At 30.4% G+C, this 21,130-nt stretch overlaps 1 protein-coding gene across 1 annotated transcript; it reads right to left on the bottom strand.

The window, feature by feature from the left end:
- Positions 1-16,944: 16,944 nt before the first annotated feature.
- Positions 16,945-18,228, bottom strand: LOC115883523. The gene is made up of 5 exons (XM_030901893.1): positions 17,971-18,228; positions 17,621-17,783; positions 17,371-17,555; positions 17,153-17,315; positions 16,945-17,078 (listed from the first exon to the last, which is right to left on the bottom strand). The coding sequence occupies exons 1-5, from the start codon at positions 18,226-18,228 to the stop codon at positions 16,945-16,947; spliced, it is 903 nt and encodes a 300-aa protein (XP_030757753.1).
- Between the last annotated feature and the right edge of the window lie 2,902 nt (positions 18,229-21,130).

Genomic DNA, 21,130 nt, shown 5'->3' with positions numbered 1-21,130 from the left:
TAGAGATTCGAGTTTTTAAAACCTTATGATTTTTATCATATGGACAGAGGGCATAAAATTCATCAACGCTTATTGGTCTCATGGAAGTTATTACCTGTTTTTCATTAAAGGTATTTTAAAAAATATATACAACAACTTTTAACTGGAGCAATAATTAATTTAAATATTAAGAACCCTTTTGAATTTTTTTTTTAATAAATACATCTGTTTGTGGTTTTATAAATCTCTCTCCTGAATTTTTTTAATTTTATTTTAAGTATTATATTCAATGTAATTATTATAAAATAATTTTAAATCTGTATTATTAAAAATAATTCTATTCTTGGTTTGAAACCTGTCTCACCAGTTTGTGGTTTCATAAAATTTGTTAAAAAGGTTACATTAATTTTAAGTAAAGATTGTTGATTTGAAGTTCTTTTTAATTTAAAATGCAAAAGATTGAAAAGATTTATTAAAAAATTCAAAATCTCCTTAATATTTAAATTAATTATTGCTCCAGTTAAAAAGGTTACATTAACTTTAAGTAAAGATCATCGATACCACTTTTTTAAATTTGTAGAATTATCACTTATTTGATTTTTAGTAGTGAAATGCTTGACTTCTATTTCAGAATTAGTAGGTTTTATAAAATTAGCTAAAAAGTTAACATGAACATTAACTTTAATCATTGAAATCTTCAGAGCTTGTCTAATTTTAATTAAAAAATTTCTTAAGGTCTTTTTTAGGAATATGTCTGGATCTTTTATGTCCTATTATTTATACTTTATATATTTCTTTTTAAAATATTCCCTATACTTTAATAACAATAATAATTGAGACTCTACTTTATAAACATTTTTCACACAATCTAGTTTATTCTTAATACATTTTCTAATATTTATAATAAACCCCTTCAAAATTTTAGTCCATTTTAAAATTTCATCCTAGATTTAATTAAATGTCTTACTCTTTCAAATTTTCTTATCACTTCATTAGCAACACCATCAATTTTTGTAGAAATATTCTAAGAATCATTAATTTGTTTTTCCAATGTATTACAAGCGTGTTAGAACTTGGTTTTATAATTTGAATAATCTATCGTTACATTGCAATTTTTTACAGACTGAGCGAATGTATATTTTAATAAAATTATCATCAGATTGCAAAATAAGTATAATTATTGTTTTTAACAACAAATATATATTGCATGTGATTAATTTATTACTTTGTATATATTTTTTTTTAATAATTAATCTTTAATTTACATACTCATTGTTTTTAACAAAATGATTGCATATTATTAATTTACGGATTTGTTTTGATTTAGATACATGTTCTAAATCTGAGCATCCTGTAAACAACTTATTAATTCATATCGTATCATATATTTTTTCTTTGTTTTAAAATATATATAAATGCATAAAATTCTATGCTGCATTATAATCATTCTTGAATCAATTGTTTTTTTTTCTATAAATATTTTTTTTTGTACATTTAGATATGGGCTGAAAAAGGTGAAAGTGGTAAATGGTAGAGTACATTTATATCTATCATATTCACCAGAAAATGCAACAGTTGAAGGAAAAATAAAAAATATACCGCTGCAGTATATCAGGAATCTTCTATTGAGGAAGAGAATACAACAACAACAAGTCAAATAGAGTCTTCACACCACCACCACCGCCCTGATGAAGTGCAGGAGCCCAAACATAAAAAGATAAAAATTTTGGAGAACAGAATGGTTTACCCAACATCATCGCAACAGCAACAACAAGAATTAATAGAGGTTTACGATGAAGATGCAGATGAGTACAAGGGACAGAAATATACCGTTTTATCATTATAGATATTATTATAGTCTATCTATATTTTAATAAATAAAATACGTTATTATTATTTTCAATGTTTTATTTAAAAGTTTTGCTTTTTACAATAAGTATACCAATAAAATAGGAAATATACATTTTCAACTGCACAACACAAAGTATTATCTAAATGTTTTAAACAATGATAAGATCTGAATATATTTTTTAATCGATCAAAAGCTGAACATGTTTCTATATAAAAATCAATTAAGTTGTTCATGTTATAACTCATCTTTACTGGTACACTTGAATTTACAATTACAAAAAACTAAAAAATCAGTTAAACTAGTTCTAAGACGTAGCTTCAAGTTTACCCAAAATTTCCTAACTTTCTTAATTTTGAAGTCGACACTTCTTTTTCAATTTAAATCCTAATGATTGTAGAAATTCTTGATTGGAACGTGTTAATTCTTTTAACTGATTCTTACTACTGAACCGCCTCTGAAAACTCTTTTGCTTTATATACATTTCATTGGACGGTGTATAAGAATCATTATTATAGATAAATACCATTATGTTTCTTTAGATGTAAACGTACCGTTACCAGCTCGTTTCTAAAATTGATCAGTCTTCCATCTTGATCTGTTATTTTAAGAATAATTTCGTCAACATAGCGCATGCTGATTGGTAAATATATTACATTTGATGGTTTTTCAACGATTTTAAATCCTGGAGGGGTGGTAGGATAGAACATATGAATGATATGAACCGGTTTTCCATTGTTATATGAATTTGTTACAAGGTTACATTCTATCGCTATGCAGTTCACTTTAAAAATATCAACAGGGTTCTTTGAAATGTGTATCTGGTTCTCTTCTAATATTTGGTTACTAAAGCCCAATAGACTTCCAATGGAGTTTTCCTTTGAAAAATCAACAGATTTATTACATTTAAGTTCACACTGTAACGTATTATGATTTGCCTGTATAGAAATATCCACTTTCTCTTCTTTTGAATGTTGCTTAAACCATTCTTGCAAATAACGATTTATATCTTGAATTTCATAAGATCCTTCCGGTAAAACAATCTTTTTATTATCATAATAAAAAATATTATTGGTACTATCAATATTCGGAATGGAATTATAACTTTCAAAATTTATTAATCCTAATACATATTCATCATTTTCACTGAGAACAATAGGAGGATATATTCTTGCAGAAAGTGTGGATTCTTTGCCTGATAAAGTAAACGTGTATGACATTGTAGAAGGTTGATAAAATAATAAAACTCTAAATATCTAAGTGTAACTATTTATTAGAAATTTTAAACATAAATGACCACAATTTACAGTATTATAAGTTTGATAAGGTGTATGGTTATAAAATATGTTACAAAGTCCTTTAGATTTAAAATATGTTACAAGTTCTAGCGGAGGAGTTAAATTACCATAGCTATCAAAATAGTAAATATTCCTATTTATTTTTCGATATGCAGTCCAATGAGTTCCAGCTCCTGACATATTGTCAAGATTAACTATTCCAGATTCAAATTTACGAATTTTTTGTGGTAGACAATCTTTCATAAATACACCTCGAAAATGTGCCACTTTCAATTTTTTAGCATATGTTGTTAATTCGAAATTATTAAGAGCATGTTTAGGTAATGTTAAGGTTGGTTTTTTGATTTGAAACCTCGATGTAAAAAAAGTCCCAATCCAGTCTTGTATGGTTTTAAGTACAATCCTTTTCCCATTGCAACAGCTTCCATAGTTCTGTTGTGACGTTGTGCTTCGCTGAGTTGTTCTTTTGCTGCCTTAGTTTCTTTTACGGCTTTTACAACATTTGCGATTCCACCGCTTAGAGCACCTAATGCACTAAGACCAGCAAAAATTGGTATCAATGGTAGAATACCTCCAGTTTTAGGAATTTTTATAACACGTGGTGTCTTAATAATATCTCCATTGTTTCTAATGGTAGCTGTTTTTAATCCTATTTTTAAGGCACTTTCAAGATTTGTAGGTTGTTGTTTCCGTATAGCCCTTTTAATAGCACTCGTTACCGATTGAAAAGATTTACCATTTTTGTTTTTCTGCTCTCTTCTCTTTTTTATAACCTTCCTACTTTTAGATTTTATAGACTTAATTTTAGGTTTTTTTATTGTTTCACTCTTCGTTGTCTTTGTCATCTTGCTGCTATTTTTCAATTAAGTTAGTAATAGATTTGTAACACTTTATATATATTATGTAAGTTTGTAGCACTTTATATATATTTAGATCTTTTAACATAATCATTCTCATCATCATTATCATGAACTATTGTATCATATGAACGTTTTAAACTTATTCTCTTTGCTTTTTTATTAGTATTTTGATTTACATCATCATCAGCATCATTTAATTGTCTTTTGGTACCTTGTATTGATAGGGCTGAGAATAAATGATTTTCATTTTCATTGTGAATTTTAGGTTTTTGTCTATTTATATTTAAATCCATTTCATGATCATCATCCTCGAAAATTCTACGTTTTTTACCTTTTTTTACAATTTCAGTCAACGGTTCTTGCTTTTTTTCTTTACTTTGTACATTATCGCTTCTCTTAATTTTGCGTTGAATTTTCTTTTCATGATAATTATAAATAGGAAGCTCTTGATTTTTATTTAAATCATCAACATTGTCATCTTCATTATCATAACACTTACTCTTTTTTATTTCAAATTTACGATTTTTACTTCTATCTAATTTCACTCGAACAATTTTATCTTTACAGCTTTTATTCTTTTGTTTACTTTGTTTTTTTGTAATTGTATTTTTAGTCTTTTGCTGTAACAATTTTCGATGTTTATCTTTCAATAGTTCCATTTTTTTCAAATAAACTTGCATAGATTTTATAATTTGTTCCATTATCTTTGAACTCTGTTGATGTTCAGATTTGAATGAACCCATTCTATTTTTATGTGTCAATTTATTCAATCCCATACCCAACTTTAACTTGGTGTGCATTGCAGCTGAAACACCTAATGCTGCTAGTTTTTCTTTCCATGAAGCATCGTTTGAAGTAGTTCTACTTAGAGCTGCTTTAAGTAATGTTTTATCAGCCTCATGACGATCAGATAATACTTTTCTCTCTGAATATGCTATATCATGTTCTTTACACGCCTCGTCTAACATGTTAACACCTTTGTCACCGCGTTCTAAACGTTCACTCAATTTAGTTCCTGGTCCACAGTAATTATATCCCGGTAAATGTAACTCAAATGGTAATTTGTTTATTAAAGTGTTTATAACACCACTACCAGTATGTTGCTGCTGCTTTATATAATATTTCATGACTGCTTTCTAATCTTAAACTAAGTATAAATTATATAATGATCAATTTTTATAACCATTTTTTAGTAAACTTTGTAATCATGAAGAAGGTTGTTAAGCAAAAGACTACTTTGAAGATTGATAATCATGATATGGCTACAAGCGAACCTTTGAAACATAGCATTTTATTTCCTTCGACTATGCGATGTGTTATAACAGGACCATCCAACTGCGGTAAAACCAACACAATGGTTAGTCTCTTGGAACATCCTAATGGTTTGAAATTTGAGAATGTATATCTCTATTCGAAATCGCTATATCAGCCCAAATATATATACTTGGAAGATCTTTTAAAACCGATTAAAGGAATGGGATATTACGCTTACAATAGTAGTGAAAATATAATTCCACCATCCGAAGCGAAACCAAATTCAATATTTATATTTGATGATGTTGCCTGTGATAATCAAAACATAATAAGAGAATATTTTAGTATGGGACGACACAACAACATTGACTGTTTTTACTTATGTCAGACGTATACAAAAATACCAAAACACTTGATAAGAGATAACGCTAATGTGTTAATTATCTTCAAACAAGATGATTTAAATCTTAAACACATTTATACAGATCATGTAGGTACTGATATGTCTTTCGAAAATTTTAAACATATATGTGGCTACTGTTGGAGGAAACCTTTTGGTTTTCTCTCAATTTTCAAAGATAACAACATTAATAGTGGGCGTTACCGTCATTATTTTGATAGTTATATATACATTTAGTAAAGTGTTAAATCTTATTATAATAAAAGTCGTTCGATCAAGATGATGGCTCAAAAACAAGAAAAATCTGTTAAACAAAAGCTGATTAATAAAAGAAGAGATATCCGTAAAAAAATAAATATTTTAAAACATGGTCAAACGGTTCATGAGAATCTGTTTCAACCTATAACAAAACATTTGCAACAAATTGAAAGTAAATTAGAACCTATTTCAATCAAAGAGATATCAAAATCTCCGCTTGTTAATATTAAACAAGAAAATGTAGCAAACTTCGATAATCAGGAAAGCGATGAAGAAGAGTATTCTGCTAACGAGTATGATGCTGATGAAAAATCTATAGTTTCCGAACCAATTCCTACTGTATCTACATCAACACCAACAGAATTTACTCCACGACTAGGGATAAATACATCAATAAGTGTACCACGTATAAAGAAACGAAAATTAAGTTTTTCTGAAAGATTGCAACCGTACAACTTACGAAAATTAATAGTAAAAGGTGTACAACAAGATTTATATGAGGAAGAAAACCAAAAACAGCAGGAATATGAAAAAGAATTAAATAAGTCAATAAGAGATAAATCATTAACCGACTACTATGATCAGTATCATTCTTTACCACAAAAATATATAAAAAAATTTATAAACGACCCAAACAGTGATAAATCTGATGGTAAATTTCGGGTTAAATATGATAGGGAAATTGAAAAGTTTTCAATAGGTAATAAGAGAATTGATTTTGATGGACCTGATTTAATAATTGCTGGTAAAAAAGTAAAAGGTACTAAGGGACTTTACGGTTTGCTTTTTAATCAAAATGTTCCAAAGGTTTACACTAAAGAAGATGCTAGGAATTATACTCAGATTCTATTCAAAACGAATGCTATTAAGAAACATTTTAATCCAAGTTTATCGACTATAACAAGTAATAATAATAAATTTAAAAAGATTGTTGAACCAATTATGATATATCAATTACATAACAAAAATTATAGTGACAGTGATGATGATAAGGATAAAATAGGATGTGGAATGAGTATGAACGTTTCAGATAATTCAATCGATTACGTTTACTGGGACGATCCTAATGAATTAGTGGCAAGATTACAATTGTTAGTTGCTTCTGAGTCAGCAGGCAATACAGGTGTTGGAAATGAAATTGTTTCAATTGTAGAAGAACTACGAGAGGCAGATATTATTGAATAACATGTTTGCTACTGAAGCAAAAAGACAAATTGTTAATGAAATACATAAACCGGCAAGAATTAATTTTAAGCGTAGAAAAGTTATTATTAAATCTTTATTAGATCTAATGCAAGCTGATTTAGTGGATATGAAGGAATATGAAAAGGAAAATCAAGGATACAAATATATTTTAGTGGTAATTAATTGTTTTTCCAAGTATGTCTGGACATTTCCCTTAAAATCGAAAACTGCAAAAGAAGTGGCTGAAAATCTTGAAAATGTTTTCAAAATTCAAACACCAATACATCTCTGTACAGATTCAGGTGGAGAATTTACCGGTAAAGAGGTTCAAGGATTGATGAAAAAGTATAATGTTGCCCACTATGTAGTATATAGTGAAAAAAAGGCTTCAATTGTTGAACGAGTTAATAGAACACTGAAAGGTATGATGTGGAAAGAATTTAACATGCAAGGGACATACAAATGGTTAGACTTGATAAAAAACGTTGTAAATGCATACAACAATAGAAAACATCGAACAATTGGAATGAAACCGGCAGAAGTAGCAAAGAAGCATGAAAAACTTCTCTTAAAAACTGTATTCAATAGGATAAAAATGACTACTACACCAAAATATCAAGTGGGTGATTATGTACGCATATCCAAGTTTCGAGGAGCATTTGATAAACAGTATAAACCTAATTGGTCAACTGAAATATTTACTATTAAAAAAGTGCAACTTACCAATCCAGTTACGTACTTGCTACAAGATGTAAATAATCAAGATATTAAAGGAGGATTTTATGAACTTCAGCTTCAAAAAGTGAAATATTCAGACATTTATTTAGTTGAAAAAGTGTTAAAACGAAAGGGAAAAAAAGTTTTTGTAAAATGGTTAGGTTTTGATAATAAGCATAATAGTTGGATATCTAAGGATAATATTGCATAAATAAAACATATTTTATGAGTATCTAGCATTTTTATTTACTATCTATACATTGTTCAAGAATTCCTCTTAAACTATTTACACCACATATGTAATAAACAAAACATTTCCTACAACATTTTAACATTTTAGGTTTATCTCTAATTTTTATAACTTTACAATTGCAATAGACACAAAAAAATTTAATTATATCATTCTTTGGATCCATATCTTTTACTCTTCTATTAATAGCCATATAGTCCAACGCCTACACTTTTCACAATATAACATGCGTGATTTTCGAGGTGAAGTAGTCTCCAATTGTTGCAAATGAATAAAGTCTATGTGGTGTATGTTTCTCCAACATCCAGAACAGATATATGATATAAACATTTTCAATATTTATTGCTTCTTATAGCTTCTTATATATATATATATATATATATATATATATATATATATATATATAAACTTAAATGTAGTGGGGAATTACATGTAGATAAAACAAAATGGATCCAAGGGTAGTGTAATGTTTGCATTAAAATCATTAACTGATTTAAATTCTCTCTTTTGGAAAACTATAGGTCGATCTTCAACTAATTCAGTCAAATTGAATCTTCCACAGTACATTTTATTAAATTCTCGTGGAGCAATTGGATAATAATTTTGGTATTCTCCTATAACCTGACCTATATAACCACCATTTGAATTTTCAATAGGTGTATTGAGAGGAATTTTCTTATCCGAATAGAAAGCAGGATACTCTTGTAATATAACTTTATCTTCATATTGTTCAAATAAATAAAATGTTCCATTTTCTGCAACACATACACTTTCATTTCCAACTTTTACGTTTCTCACACATCCACTGTCTAATGGTACTAAAGTTACCAAATTAACTGTAGCAACAATAATAATTGGTAAAACTCTTGCAAACATTGTTTTATTTATTTATTTACTTTACATTCAACAATTCAACATCAACTAAATATAAATCGAAAACGCACATTTATATATTATTAAATATAAAAAAAAAAATCATAGATAACATTTACCCCCTCTTATCAAATCGTTTTCTTTTAAATATAAAGACCATATCATTTTACTTTAGTAACTACAATGGTAACTACAGATATTTCACAGAAAGAGTCAGATCGAGAGCTTCAAAAACAATTTTTTAAAAAAATTCCGAGACTAAATTTTGAAATTAATAGATTAGTGGCAGCTTGTAAAAATCCTACAGATCTAAGCTATCCTGATTGTAAACGACTTGTTGAAAAATCACAAATACCTGACTTTCTTAAAGAAAAGATAAAGAAAAAAATTGATGAGATTGCAGATCGGTGTAACGGACAACAATAGTTATTCATAAGAATGGTAAATACAAGTCTTCCGCAAGAGATATCAGACGAGATTCATAGATGGCGTGAATTTAAAAGATGTCCAGCATTTAATTACGAGTGTGGTCGATTGTTAGCTGCATTTGACAATCCCGGTAAATTAACAGGCTCAGATTTAAAAAGGCTTACCGACAAATCTGATGTACCTGAATATGTGAAAACTGCAGTAAAACGGGACATTGATGATCGCCATGCTGCACATATGCGTAACATACCTGGACAACGATAGACCAATATGAATTTTTATAGAAGATTCAGTTATTTAATTAATTATTTTAAAATAATATGTGTATTTTATATATACAAATAAATAAATGTGTCTATAATAAACATCGTTGTTTTTTTTTTATCTTTTCTTATAAAATATATTTCACAAGGCTAGGCTTGGCTCGCACTATGAGTACAGCGAAAAACATCCTTATCGCAATATTTACTGATAAAACCCGACCCCAGTAACCTCTCGTACACAATAATAACTTATCACAATATTTCGAGATAACCTTTAACCTATCAAAGTTCTTCACCAAACTGCTCTGACGTCACACAATTTACATTTACCTGCTACATACCTAAACCACAACAATTAAGGCCCTCTTCAACAGCCTCTGGTAAATTTACAAGAACCCACAGGTAAGCACGTAAAAAATACAGGTGAAAATCTTTGGTAACCTTCTTGGCCATCCGACTGTCGCAGTCCCGTATTAGAATAACTACTCCGGACAAATAGATTGGAGAGTACTGAGGTTAAGCCTTATAATATATATATATATATATTATATATATATATATATATATATATATATATATATATGCTATATATATATATATATATGTATATATATATATATATATATATATATATATATATATATATATATAGCAGTATAAGTATATATATATATATATATATATATATATATAGCAGTATGTATATATATATATATATATATATATATATATATATATATATATATATATATATATATATATATATATATATATATATATATATATGTGAGTTAGCAGAGTATATATATATGTTATATATATATATATATATATATATATATATATATATATATATATATATATATATATATATATATATATATATATCGAATTTTCAGGTCAACGCTTATCCAGAAGATAAAAGCACCGGGAAAAAGCTGGGTTGTTAAAAAGTTAGTCCAAGAGAAACTACGGTCCTATCTGGACGAAGAATGGAATAAAGCAGCGGGTATCAATTTAGATTATACAGTGGAAACGTTGACAAAAGCATGCGACCACTCTATGCCTAGGAGAAAGTCTTGGAGAGGCAGTAAAACCTCAGTATATTGGTGGACAACGAACATTGATAACTTACGAAAAGATTACTATCGATATAGATATGTTTACGATCTAGAAGGAATTGGACAAGAAGCCAGGGAAACGCCACACTAGCAGAGGAATACAAAAGTCGGAGAAAGTTTTTAAGAGCAGCTATAAGATCGAGTAAAAACCAGTTCTGGAGAGATATATGCCAAGAGATTGAAAATGACCCGTGGGGACTCCCTTACAAAATAGTGTTTAAGAGGATAGGACACGGAAAAATACCAGGACTGTCGGACCTAGATTGGGTTTGCCAAATAGTAGAAACACTCTTCCTAAAGGTGCAGCATAAAAAACGTGTACAGGAACAACACAATGGAACTAAAATATTTTACTGTAGTCGAACTAGAACAAGCAAGTACATTTACAGCTTTCGGCAAATAAATCACCGGGTCCTGACGGCATACCAAACGAAGTTCTTAAAATAGCCATTGATGTATGGCCGGAGTTACTACTACACACAGTAAATGAATGTCTTCTTTCTGGATAATTCCTAAATAAATGGGATCAGCAAAATTTGGTTCTACACAAGCCCAACAAGCCAATAATCGTCATCTTATAGATCAATCTGCCTAATAGACACCAGTGCCAAACTCCTGGAAAGATTAATACTACAAAGAATAGAGGTCCATGTAGACAGCATAGGAGGATTATCACATCGGCAGTATGGATATCGTAAAGGCATATCGACCATTGACGCAATCAATCGAGTAGTCACCATTGCAAGGAGTGGAAAGGAAGGGAATTGGAAAAATAAAGGATATTGTGCATTAGTAACTTTAGATGTCAAAAATACTTTCAATACTGCAAGATGGGGAGAAATTATACAAGCCTTGGATAGAAAAGATTTCCCAGAATATCTGAAAAATATGGTGAATAGCTATCTTGCAGTGAGAAAAATATTCTATCTAACGTGTGGAGGAACAAAAATGTATGACATGACAATGGGAGTTCCCCAAGGATCAGTCTTAGGACCCCTCCTATGGAACATATTTTATAACGGGCTTATGGAACTGGAAATGGCTGAAAACACATATATAGTGGGATTTGCAGATGATATTGCTGTTGTGGCAACGGTAAGTAACACAAAACAACTGGAGATTGAAGTAAACGATAGTTTAGATAGAATACACCGTTGGCTGAAGACGAAAAATTTGCAACTGGCTGTCCATAAAACTACCGAGGCTGTACTAATAACGGATAAGCGATCTTTTACGTATCCAAAGATTGTATTGGATGTGACGGAAATCAAATGGTTCAAAAGTCTCAGGTATCTAGGAGTGCAAATTGACAAAAAGCTGAATTTCAAAGAACAAATACATGCAGTAGTGGTAAAGGCTCAGACAACAATGGCTATTTCGCCACTAATTTTAGCAAGAACCATGCCAAACATCGGACGTCCAGGCAGGAGAAAAGGACACTTTTAAATGAAGTGGTCCAGGCCAGTATTTTTTACGCCGCCCCAATATGGGCAAAGGCACTGGAGGTTAAAAAAGAAAAACAGAAACTTCTATCAGTTCAATGACGGAGCACCTTGAGAGTTGTTTCTGCCTACAGAACTATAGCGGAGCAAGCGGTATTCGTAATCGCAGGTATACCACCAATAGACCTGGTAGTAAAGGAAAGGAAAGGAAAAAAAAAATATATATATATATATATATATATATATATATATATATATATATATATATATATATATATATATATATATATATATATATATATATATATATATATATATATATATATATATATATATATATATATATCAATAGTGGGCATATATAGATATATATGAGGCGTATATATATAATATAGAAGGAGATATTATATCAACAGTGGGCAAAGAAGATGGGATGAGGCGTACGATCGAAAATGGACACATGTTAATCCCGAATATAAGATGGACTGAACGAGAGCCCGGACAGGTAGACTATTATCTTTCCCAGATATCTAGCGGTCACGGAGCTTTCGAATACTATTTATATCGTTTCAAGAAAAGAGCTAGGCCTGTAAATATTGCAGAAGTGCCATCGACGATGTCAGTCACACCATTTTTAAATGCTCGGCCTAGGAACCAGGTAGATTAAAGATCAAAGGGATTTTTAAGGTACCATTTAAAAAAGAAAACCTAATATCCTCTATTGTGGAGGACGAAGATATATGGGTGGCTTTCATGGCGTTTATATAAAAAAATTCTACGACAGAAAGAGCTGGATCAACGCCCAAGTAGCATCTATCTGACTTCGAACTAAATCTGACATGAAGCGACGTCAAACTTTGTGCAAATTTAGGTCGGGTGCTGGTGATACGACCGGTGACGTCGCTTTCCTATTAAAAGCGACGTCGTTGGATTCGAGTCGGTAAATCCAACGATCTATCGACGTACAAAATAACAACGTACCATTTTTATTAATTTCCCAACGTCGTTCCCACGTTGGCTTGCACGACGTACATATACTTGAACTAGCCCGATGTCTACCCGTTGTCCGAATAGGATATGATGTTTTTTTTAATTCTTGAAAATATTTCAAGACAAGACAAGAAATTGCTTGTCAAGACAAGATTTCTTGTCTTGCCGATCCCCTAATCTTTACCTAATTTATTATTAAATATTATTACTATGTCATTATTCTACTAGTAATAATACATCAAACTAACTAATCCAACATACAGCAACTTCAAATAAAAAAATATTGGTTATTAAGATAACAACAAAAAACCTAATTTTAAAAAATTTTAACATCCTGTAACTCTAAAATTATGCATTTCCATACTCATGTTTATAGCAACTTTTTTTTCATATTTTTTGATTAGGATATCGTTTTGCGTTTATCTCAACAAGGAGGCCGAAATCGACAAAATATCAAGAGACAACTTTTAATCGGTATTAAACTACTTAGACTATTTCGCTAACAAGACAAAAAAAGTCAGTGGCGTACATGATTTTTTAAGAAAATATTCCAGTGATAACCCATATGCACGTCCCTGGTGAATATGTCCACACTTTTTTGGCTTTAAAATATGTCGCATTTATAGTAAATTTTACCCTGAAAATTTCATTCAAAACGCCAAAAAGTACATGGAAAGAAATAATATAAGAAAATTATAATAAATCGAAAAAATATTAAGATTTGAACACCCTGTAGATACGAAACAAAGCGGAATTGGACCTATGTTGATATGAAAAATTAATCTTATTTTTACGTGAGAAGTCTCCCCACAAGAGATGGCACATGTTTTTTGAAGCACCCTGTATAATACACTTTAAACATACTGGGTGTCCCATTTAAAAAAAAATAGTTCATACCAATAACGGTGACATTTGGCAAATTATGATATTATTGATTATAATAAACAATAAAACTTAACTAAAGACCCTAAAATTTGTTTTTTAATGAATGTTCTATACAAAAATAGAAAAGTTATAGCCTGGCAAAAATGGGACAAAATAAAATGCTAATACTGTACATTATTTACATCAGACAACAAGTAATTACCGGTTAAGTTAGGTTTTTTAAGGGCGTTTAAGTTTTCTATGATTTCGTTTTTCTTTCCTAATAACGTCAAGTGTTTCTTTAACAAATTCAAATTTAATTGGAATACAGAAACGTGTGGACGAAGTTCGAGGATTTTGCCAAATTACCCCCAAATTTGTCTGACACGTCATTTTTAATGGTACAATAGATGTTAATAGTAAATCGGAATCAGTCCAATGTGGATTATTTTGAAAAACTTGCTTATAAGTTGTGAGCTGCCGTCAAATCCTCATTTATATACGGTTTGAAAATTAAAAGCCCCATCCTTCAAAACTCGCTCCAAAACTTCATTCTGTTGTACATAAGCGCATGCTGGTATGATCTAAGAGACTTTGTAAATTTATTGGCGCACTGGACTCAGTTACTGTAATATTGGAAGGATAACAGTCCTTTTTTGGTTTGAAGAACTTTATATAGATAAGTACTAGAAGGTTTGGAACTGTAAACTACTTCACTTAGCCAAATAACATGTTTTTTTAAGAAACTGTGTTTTCTTTCTACCGCAGTTTTTCCAGCGATTAAATAATTTACCAGAAAACACCGAATTTTTTTGCTTATGACCTAAATCTTCTGACCCCCTTCTTATCATCAACAGATGATATACTAATGTAATTTAACATTTTGCTTTTTACATCAGTAGAATTAGCACGCGAAACAAAAAATGAAATAAGTGCATTCTAGTGATTTCTGGAGTGCCACCTAAAACGAAAACTAAAAAAAAATAATGTTACGCACCTCGTCGCACTTTGCGACTACATTGATTTTGAAGAGAAATGTTCAGACTTTAAAATAAAATTAACTTTGGTCAGATCGAAAGCGCATCTTATTTTTCGCATCCCTTTAAACTAAATAAAAAGGTCAAATTGTAGTGCTATATAAAATATTTAAAATAATTATCCGATAAAAGCCCAAAACAGCTTAAAACTTACTCAAAGAACCTAAATCCATGTTGGATTAATATAAACATTTCACCTATCACAAAAACAATTTCGAACCACGACAAAATTTAAATCTAATAACATTAAATAATCTCTATTAAATGCTTACCTTTTCAATTGCGAATTTCTCCAATTATTTTATAAGAAATTTTTTGTCCAACAAATATTTTTTGTTTGCTTTTAAGGTGAGCAACTAATCTAGTTTTTATATATACAGGGTATTTTGAAATTTTCAAAACACCACTGTATGGCCAGATGTCCCCGTAAATCTTAAAAATAAACCATTGTGCGCCGTAGTCAGATCGGTCAAATATGGATTATTTGGAATTTCTTTTTCGATATTTTTGTTTTCGACGTCGACGTCATCGATATTTTCGTGTGCGGTCCTCGGAATAGAAGCCTCTTCTCTAAAATAAAAACAAGACTTAATTTAAATAAAAAAATAATAATAATAAAAATATATCCAATTTAATAATAGGTTTTTCTGCTTACATGTTTTTCGAAACACAGTTCTGTTTAAAAAATGTTTTGATATTTGTTTGACTGGTAGAAGCGCCTGCTTGCGTTAAAATTTTCTGCTTTAGGTCTTTCCTAAATGCAGCTCCTGCTTTTTTTTGCGGGGGGCATTATTAAAAGTCATGGCACACAATAAACATATATGTGGAACGAACGATGTTCAAATTACCAAAAAAGCTTACTCTCTCTAGGCAACTTTGTGATGCTGGTGCGGAAAAACGAGAAAGCAGTTAATTGATAAATGCGATAATGCCATGGCAACCGCGTGGTAACAAATCCTGTGACGTACTCGCGCCACTCATGTTCGATGAATAGGCGGCCATGGTCGGCGATGCCAGCTTGCCAATGATATCCTTGGAAAATCTTTACCTTTCATAATAAGCAGATTATACAGAATAAAAGAAATAAGTTATTAAATAAAACAGATCGAACAAAAACGTACGTTAAAATTCTTTAGTAATATACGTAAAAATATATCCGAACACATTATATATAATAGAAATGTATTAAATTTATAGTTCATGTCTGGCAATTTTGCAATTTTATAGATAAATGTGACAATATCGTTTTTTTTTTCTCGAATTCCTTCCGTAGCTTCAGATCCGCTGGTCAAACAGTAGGAGGTATCATTTTTCCTTTGAGTCGTCAAATAAGCCGCCTGCCGTCGCCGCCGCCGCGCCGTCGTCTGGTTTTTTTTTTGTTATGATCGGCGATCGGCGATTATCAAAGCAAAAAAGAAATTACGCATCGCTTTAATATATTGCGGACATGCCGACTGTGGAAATAATGCAGCCCTACGGCATACACTCTTACCACCCAGATAGCAAAAAATGCGAATAAACTGCTTAGCAAGTGCTTCAAGTTCACATTGCAGTGTTTATAAAGTATATGCCAATTCCGCTTAGAAAGCGCCTCGGCGTCCCTCCGAAAAGCGGAAAATAGGCAGGTTTAGAAGTACTGACAGGTAATGCTTTTGCAGTGCTTAATTAAAGCATTAGATAAGCACTAGATTTAAATATATGTAAAGTACCACAATTTTGCATAATAGGTATACATCATTATTGCGCTCGATAAGCACATCTTATAAACGTTTAAAAATTACTGCATTTTAGCATAGCATAGGCATATTAACAAAATATGTATACACAAAAATATTTTTACAAAATTTATTTGTAATAAATCAATATAAATAACTATTAAATATCTAAATTTTCTGAGCGAATTCCCCTGTTCAAGCCTCGGTCAAAGGAATTTCTGAGATAATGTTTTGTCACCTGCTCGATGTCCTTAGCGGTTGCGTTTCTGGATAGCGGGTTTCTTCTTACAGCTGCTGAAATAATAATCAATTCTTATACCTCCCTTCCCCTTTAGAACAAACTCTATAAAAATATGTGGACAACCTACCAAGTAAAATTTTCAGGATATTATGAAATTTTGAGAACTGTTGCTTCGAGTTTCTCCCTGTCCAATTGTATTGATTGGCAAGTTCAGCCGATAATAGTTTTGATAATATCCTTCGTGTAGTATCTATGATGTCCTTTCCGCCCACCGCTTGAAAAACAACACACTAAAATACTTATAAATATCTAATATCTATAAATAATAATAAGCATATATCTTACTGTTGACTGAAAAACCCCCTCATCATCCAACGACTCCTCTAACTTAACCAATTCTTCTTTTGTCTTGCACGACATAAATGGTTTACTGAGACTGTAATCTCCTTTGTTTACCGCTTGACAAAGAAGTAAATATTTAACATCATCAGCAATCATTTCTAATTTTTCCATCAGTTTTGGAAGCAGATCTAACAAATAGCAATAAGTATTATAATAGTATTAGGGCAAAATAAAATTGTTATAGGTATATCACCTTTGGTCTTTTTGCAACCATTGCACAAAAATGTCTCTGAACTGGTTGAAGGACTCAAAACCATAACCTCAGAATTCGTCTCTGCTTCAGGTCCAGGATCCCTGGCAAACTTGACCGGTGCAACCTTTTTTTTTTGAATGTCTACATCATAGTTCAGTAACTGCTAAAAAAAGTTGACCATATCAGTTACGTAAAAAATGTTTTTCTCGTAACCGTGTCGTATAGACCGAGCCACCCTGTATATAGTACCTCAGCTAAGACTTCAAACAAACATAAATAATTGAGATCTTTAAAAATAATGGAGACAAAAAAGAGGGGGGCTTCTCTGTGGGACACCTGTATATACTTACAGAATTCTCAGTGATAATGGCGATCTCCTTTTCTACAGTGTAGCCCATAAGTTGATGAATTTCCTGAATAAAAGGTAAAATACAAACTAGGTAAGTAATTATTGTTTTCACAGGATTCACAGGATTTCTAATGGACTCAGGCTTGTTTTTGGGATTTGGTGGCGGAACAAGAGGTAGCTCCTCTGAAGAGCTGTCCTCATAATCGCTATTATATTTAGAGTTGATTTTTGGCTTTCTTTTTTTCTTTGTTCTTGCCATCTCAAACTCTTAACCCTCTGTTTGGGAGACATTTGACTGATTTTGCAGCAACTTCATTTTCTCAAGTGCACGTTGGTAAATTTCTAAAAAAAAATAATTGCTGTTTTTTTCATATTTAAATTATTTACTTGATTTGTATTTTATGGCAATACAACATTTTATATTATTCAATCCAATATCTTCATGCCTTTCCACTAGTTTTCGTTTATATCTTTATATGTATCATTCAGACACTTTGGCCAATAGCAATTTTTTTTTAAAAATAAGTGCAATACATGCTTAAATTCCATTTAAAAAAAATATGCATATGTTTGCTTCATAACTAAAAACGGTTATAGTAAGGAAAAAACAAACTACACCACTGGATTCTACAGAAAAAATCCTATAAGAAATTTATATTCTTCAATAAGTTAAAAAACAACGGAGATACGAGGGATACAATATGATACGGGGAGCCTAAAATGCATTTTTTTCAAAATCATCCAGTAGCTCAAAAACTAGGACGGCAATAATTTCTTGTGATAATCTTTAGTTTCATCAAAAAGTACCCATTGCAAAAACCGCAAGTCTCTATCTCCGCTCATAAGCGAGAAACCCCATAAAACACATGAAAATGGGACACCCTGTACAGGGTATCTCATTATAAATGGACCTCCCTTTAACTTTTTCAGTTGGTAAGCTAAAAAAAATTAAGAATTTTTAGGAGAATCCATATAACAAATAAAAAAAATTGGGTTCTATTTTAAAATAAGAAAGTTGGACCACGCCCCGACTCTCTGAGACACCCTGTATACACAAAAGACAGTAATTTAAAAACAGTAATTCTTTCAAACCATTAAACTTTTATTTAGGACACTTTTTTCTAAAATGTCAATTGAAAAAGTTAAAGGGGGGGTCCATTTATAATGAGACACCCTGTACAGGAGAGATGCTTAGAATTTTGTGTAGAATTATTATTATTAGCTCCCTTGTGTATTTATTATTAATTTAATTATTGCCCCTTTCTTGAACAGCTTAACAATTAAAAATAAGTATCTGGAATTTGGTTTGTTCGATATGCTTGTTCAGTTTGTTCGGGCCAAATTGTTTAAGTATGGACCCACCTTTAGATTAAAAAAAATTCACAGATTTTGCAACATGCGCAACCATCATAGGCGTATTGAAAATACCAGACACAAAAGTCGGCGGTGGTCAGCAATCACCTGTTTTTTACATTTTATATTAACTTATGACGTCATTTGGAAGAGCTCAATAGAAATATAAAAGAACTAAAGCTTGTTTGGAAAGCAATTTGACATTCGTGACGTCAGCACTCCGGCAGTCTAACGTATCGCTAATTGCCATTCGCAAATATATTCCAGATAGGTATAGTGAACAAATGAACCGTTCGCAACGTTAAATAATTTTGATATTTGACTTTTATCGTGATGGCTTTTTATAAAAAGTGAAGAATTTAGTAAGAAAAATATTAATGATGGAGATGAACATGTACGGATTCATGAATGGTCACGATCACGGTCACGACACTATAGAAACTATATGTGTGTACATATATATATATATATATATATATATATATATATATATATATATATATATATATATATATATATATATATATATATATATATATATATATATATATATATATATATATATATATATATATATATATATATAGGTGGTCCGAACTGTATTCCGGAAACTTCGGCGGCAAATTAAAATATAGTTCGACGATAATTTAGTTTGCAGCTTCTTTTCATCATACCTAGTAAAATCCGTCACAACCACTACTCATAGTAAGTATACCTATGTATTTTTAAACATCATTATGATATTTAAGTCATAGGTGCCCATAATATGAGTAGCGGTATTGACAGTTTTTATTATGATGAAAATGTTGTGTGATATGAAAAAGCAACAAAATATATTATCGATTACAGCAACTATACCTAGTTTACATTCAGTATGCCCAATTAATATAGAACATTATACGTATGCATGATTTTAAAAATTTGCTACCATTATATTTTGATAGTTGAGTTTTTGAAATTATTTGTTAGCTTCTTAAACAAAACAGACTCATAATAATTCAAATCTTTATCATCCAAGACTTCCAAGAATTATAAAGTAATCTCATGTCAAAATTTTTTAAAATTATTGCATGCCTTAAATGTTTGCAAAGTTAACAAAAACATGTCTTTGATTACCTGCAATTATATTAATTTGGTCCAATTTATCAGTTCTGCATCATATCCGAAATTCAGATTGTGTGTGACACAACGAAGAGTCAACGTGCAACGTGAACGAGAAGAAAATGGCAAGTAAAAAAAAAATTGTAGTCTTAATTACTAATTGCACAGTCGTTCTCTTGAGTTCTCCTGCCTAAAATCTATATTGCCTTCCCTAAGATTTTAAATATAAATGATTGAAACTCATACAAGTTTACCACAATTTAAACTTAAGATAATTATTTAATTATTAAATTCATAATTATATTAAAATATAACACTTACGAAGTTACTAAATATTAACTATTTCTACTTAATCATACAATAATTCTGATAAAAACACTCTTGATTATTTATTTTAGAAATCGTACGGGCTATAATCATTAATATGACTATATTAACAATACTTAAATCAAAATTTATTTGAAGGAATGCTATTGTATTACAATAATTGTAAAACAAGTATGTAATAATAACTCGGAATAATTATTAAAACTGCTCATCTTGTTATAGATGTCGGCGTCTTGTCTCTATTATTTTATTAGCCGTTTAGCTATAGTTTGATTTCAGATAATGCAGATTTTAATGTGCCATTTGTGTTTTTATTGGAATTATTATTTTTAGCATATTTGATATACTCTATGAAGTTATTTTTAAGTGCTCCTGTCCAT

This window comes from Sitophilus oryzae, unplaced genomic scaffold, assembly GCF_002938485.1.
Source record: "Sitophilus oryzae breed Bouriz unplaced genomic scaffold, Soryzae_2.0 scaffold_1931_pilon_pilon, whole genome shotgun sequence".
NCBI lineage: Eukaryota > Metazoa > Arthropoda > Insecta > Coleoptera > Curculionidae > Sitophilus > Sitophilus oryzae.
The sequence above is the reverse complement of the archived record's forward strand: the minus strand, read 5'-3'. Positions and strand labels throughout refer to the sequence as shown.

Excerpts from the sequence above, each read along its gene's own strand:
- LOC115883523 (XM_030901893.1), bottom strand. The coding sequence starts at position 18,228 with ATGGCAAGAACAAAGAAAAAAAGAAAGCCAAAAATCAACTCTAAATAT. Across the intron at positions 17,784-17,970 it reads CCATTATCACTGAGAATTCT|CAGTTACTGAACTATGATGT; the intron begins GTAAGTATATAC and ends AACTTTTTTTAG. Across the intron at positions 17,556-17,620 it reads TGGTTGCAAAAAGACCAAAG|ATCTGCTTCCAAAACTGATG; the intron begins GTGATATACCTA and ends GCTATTTGTTAG.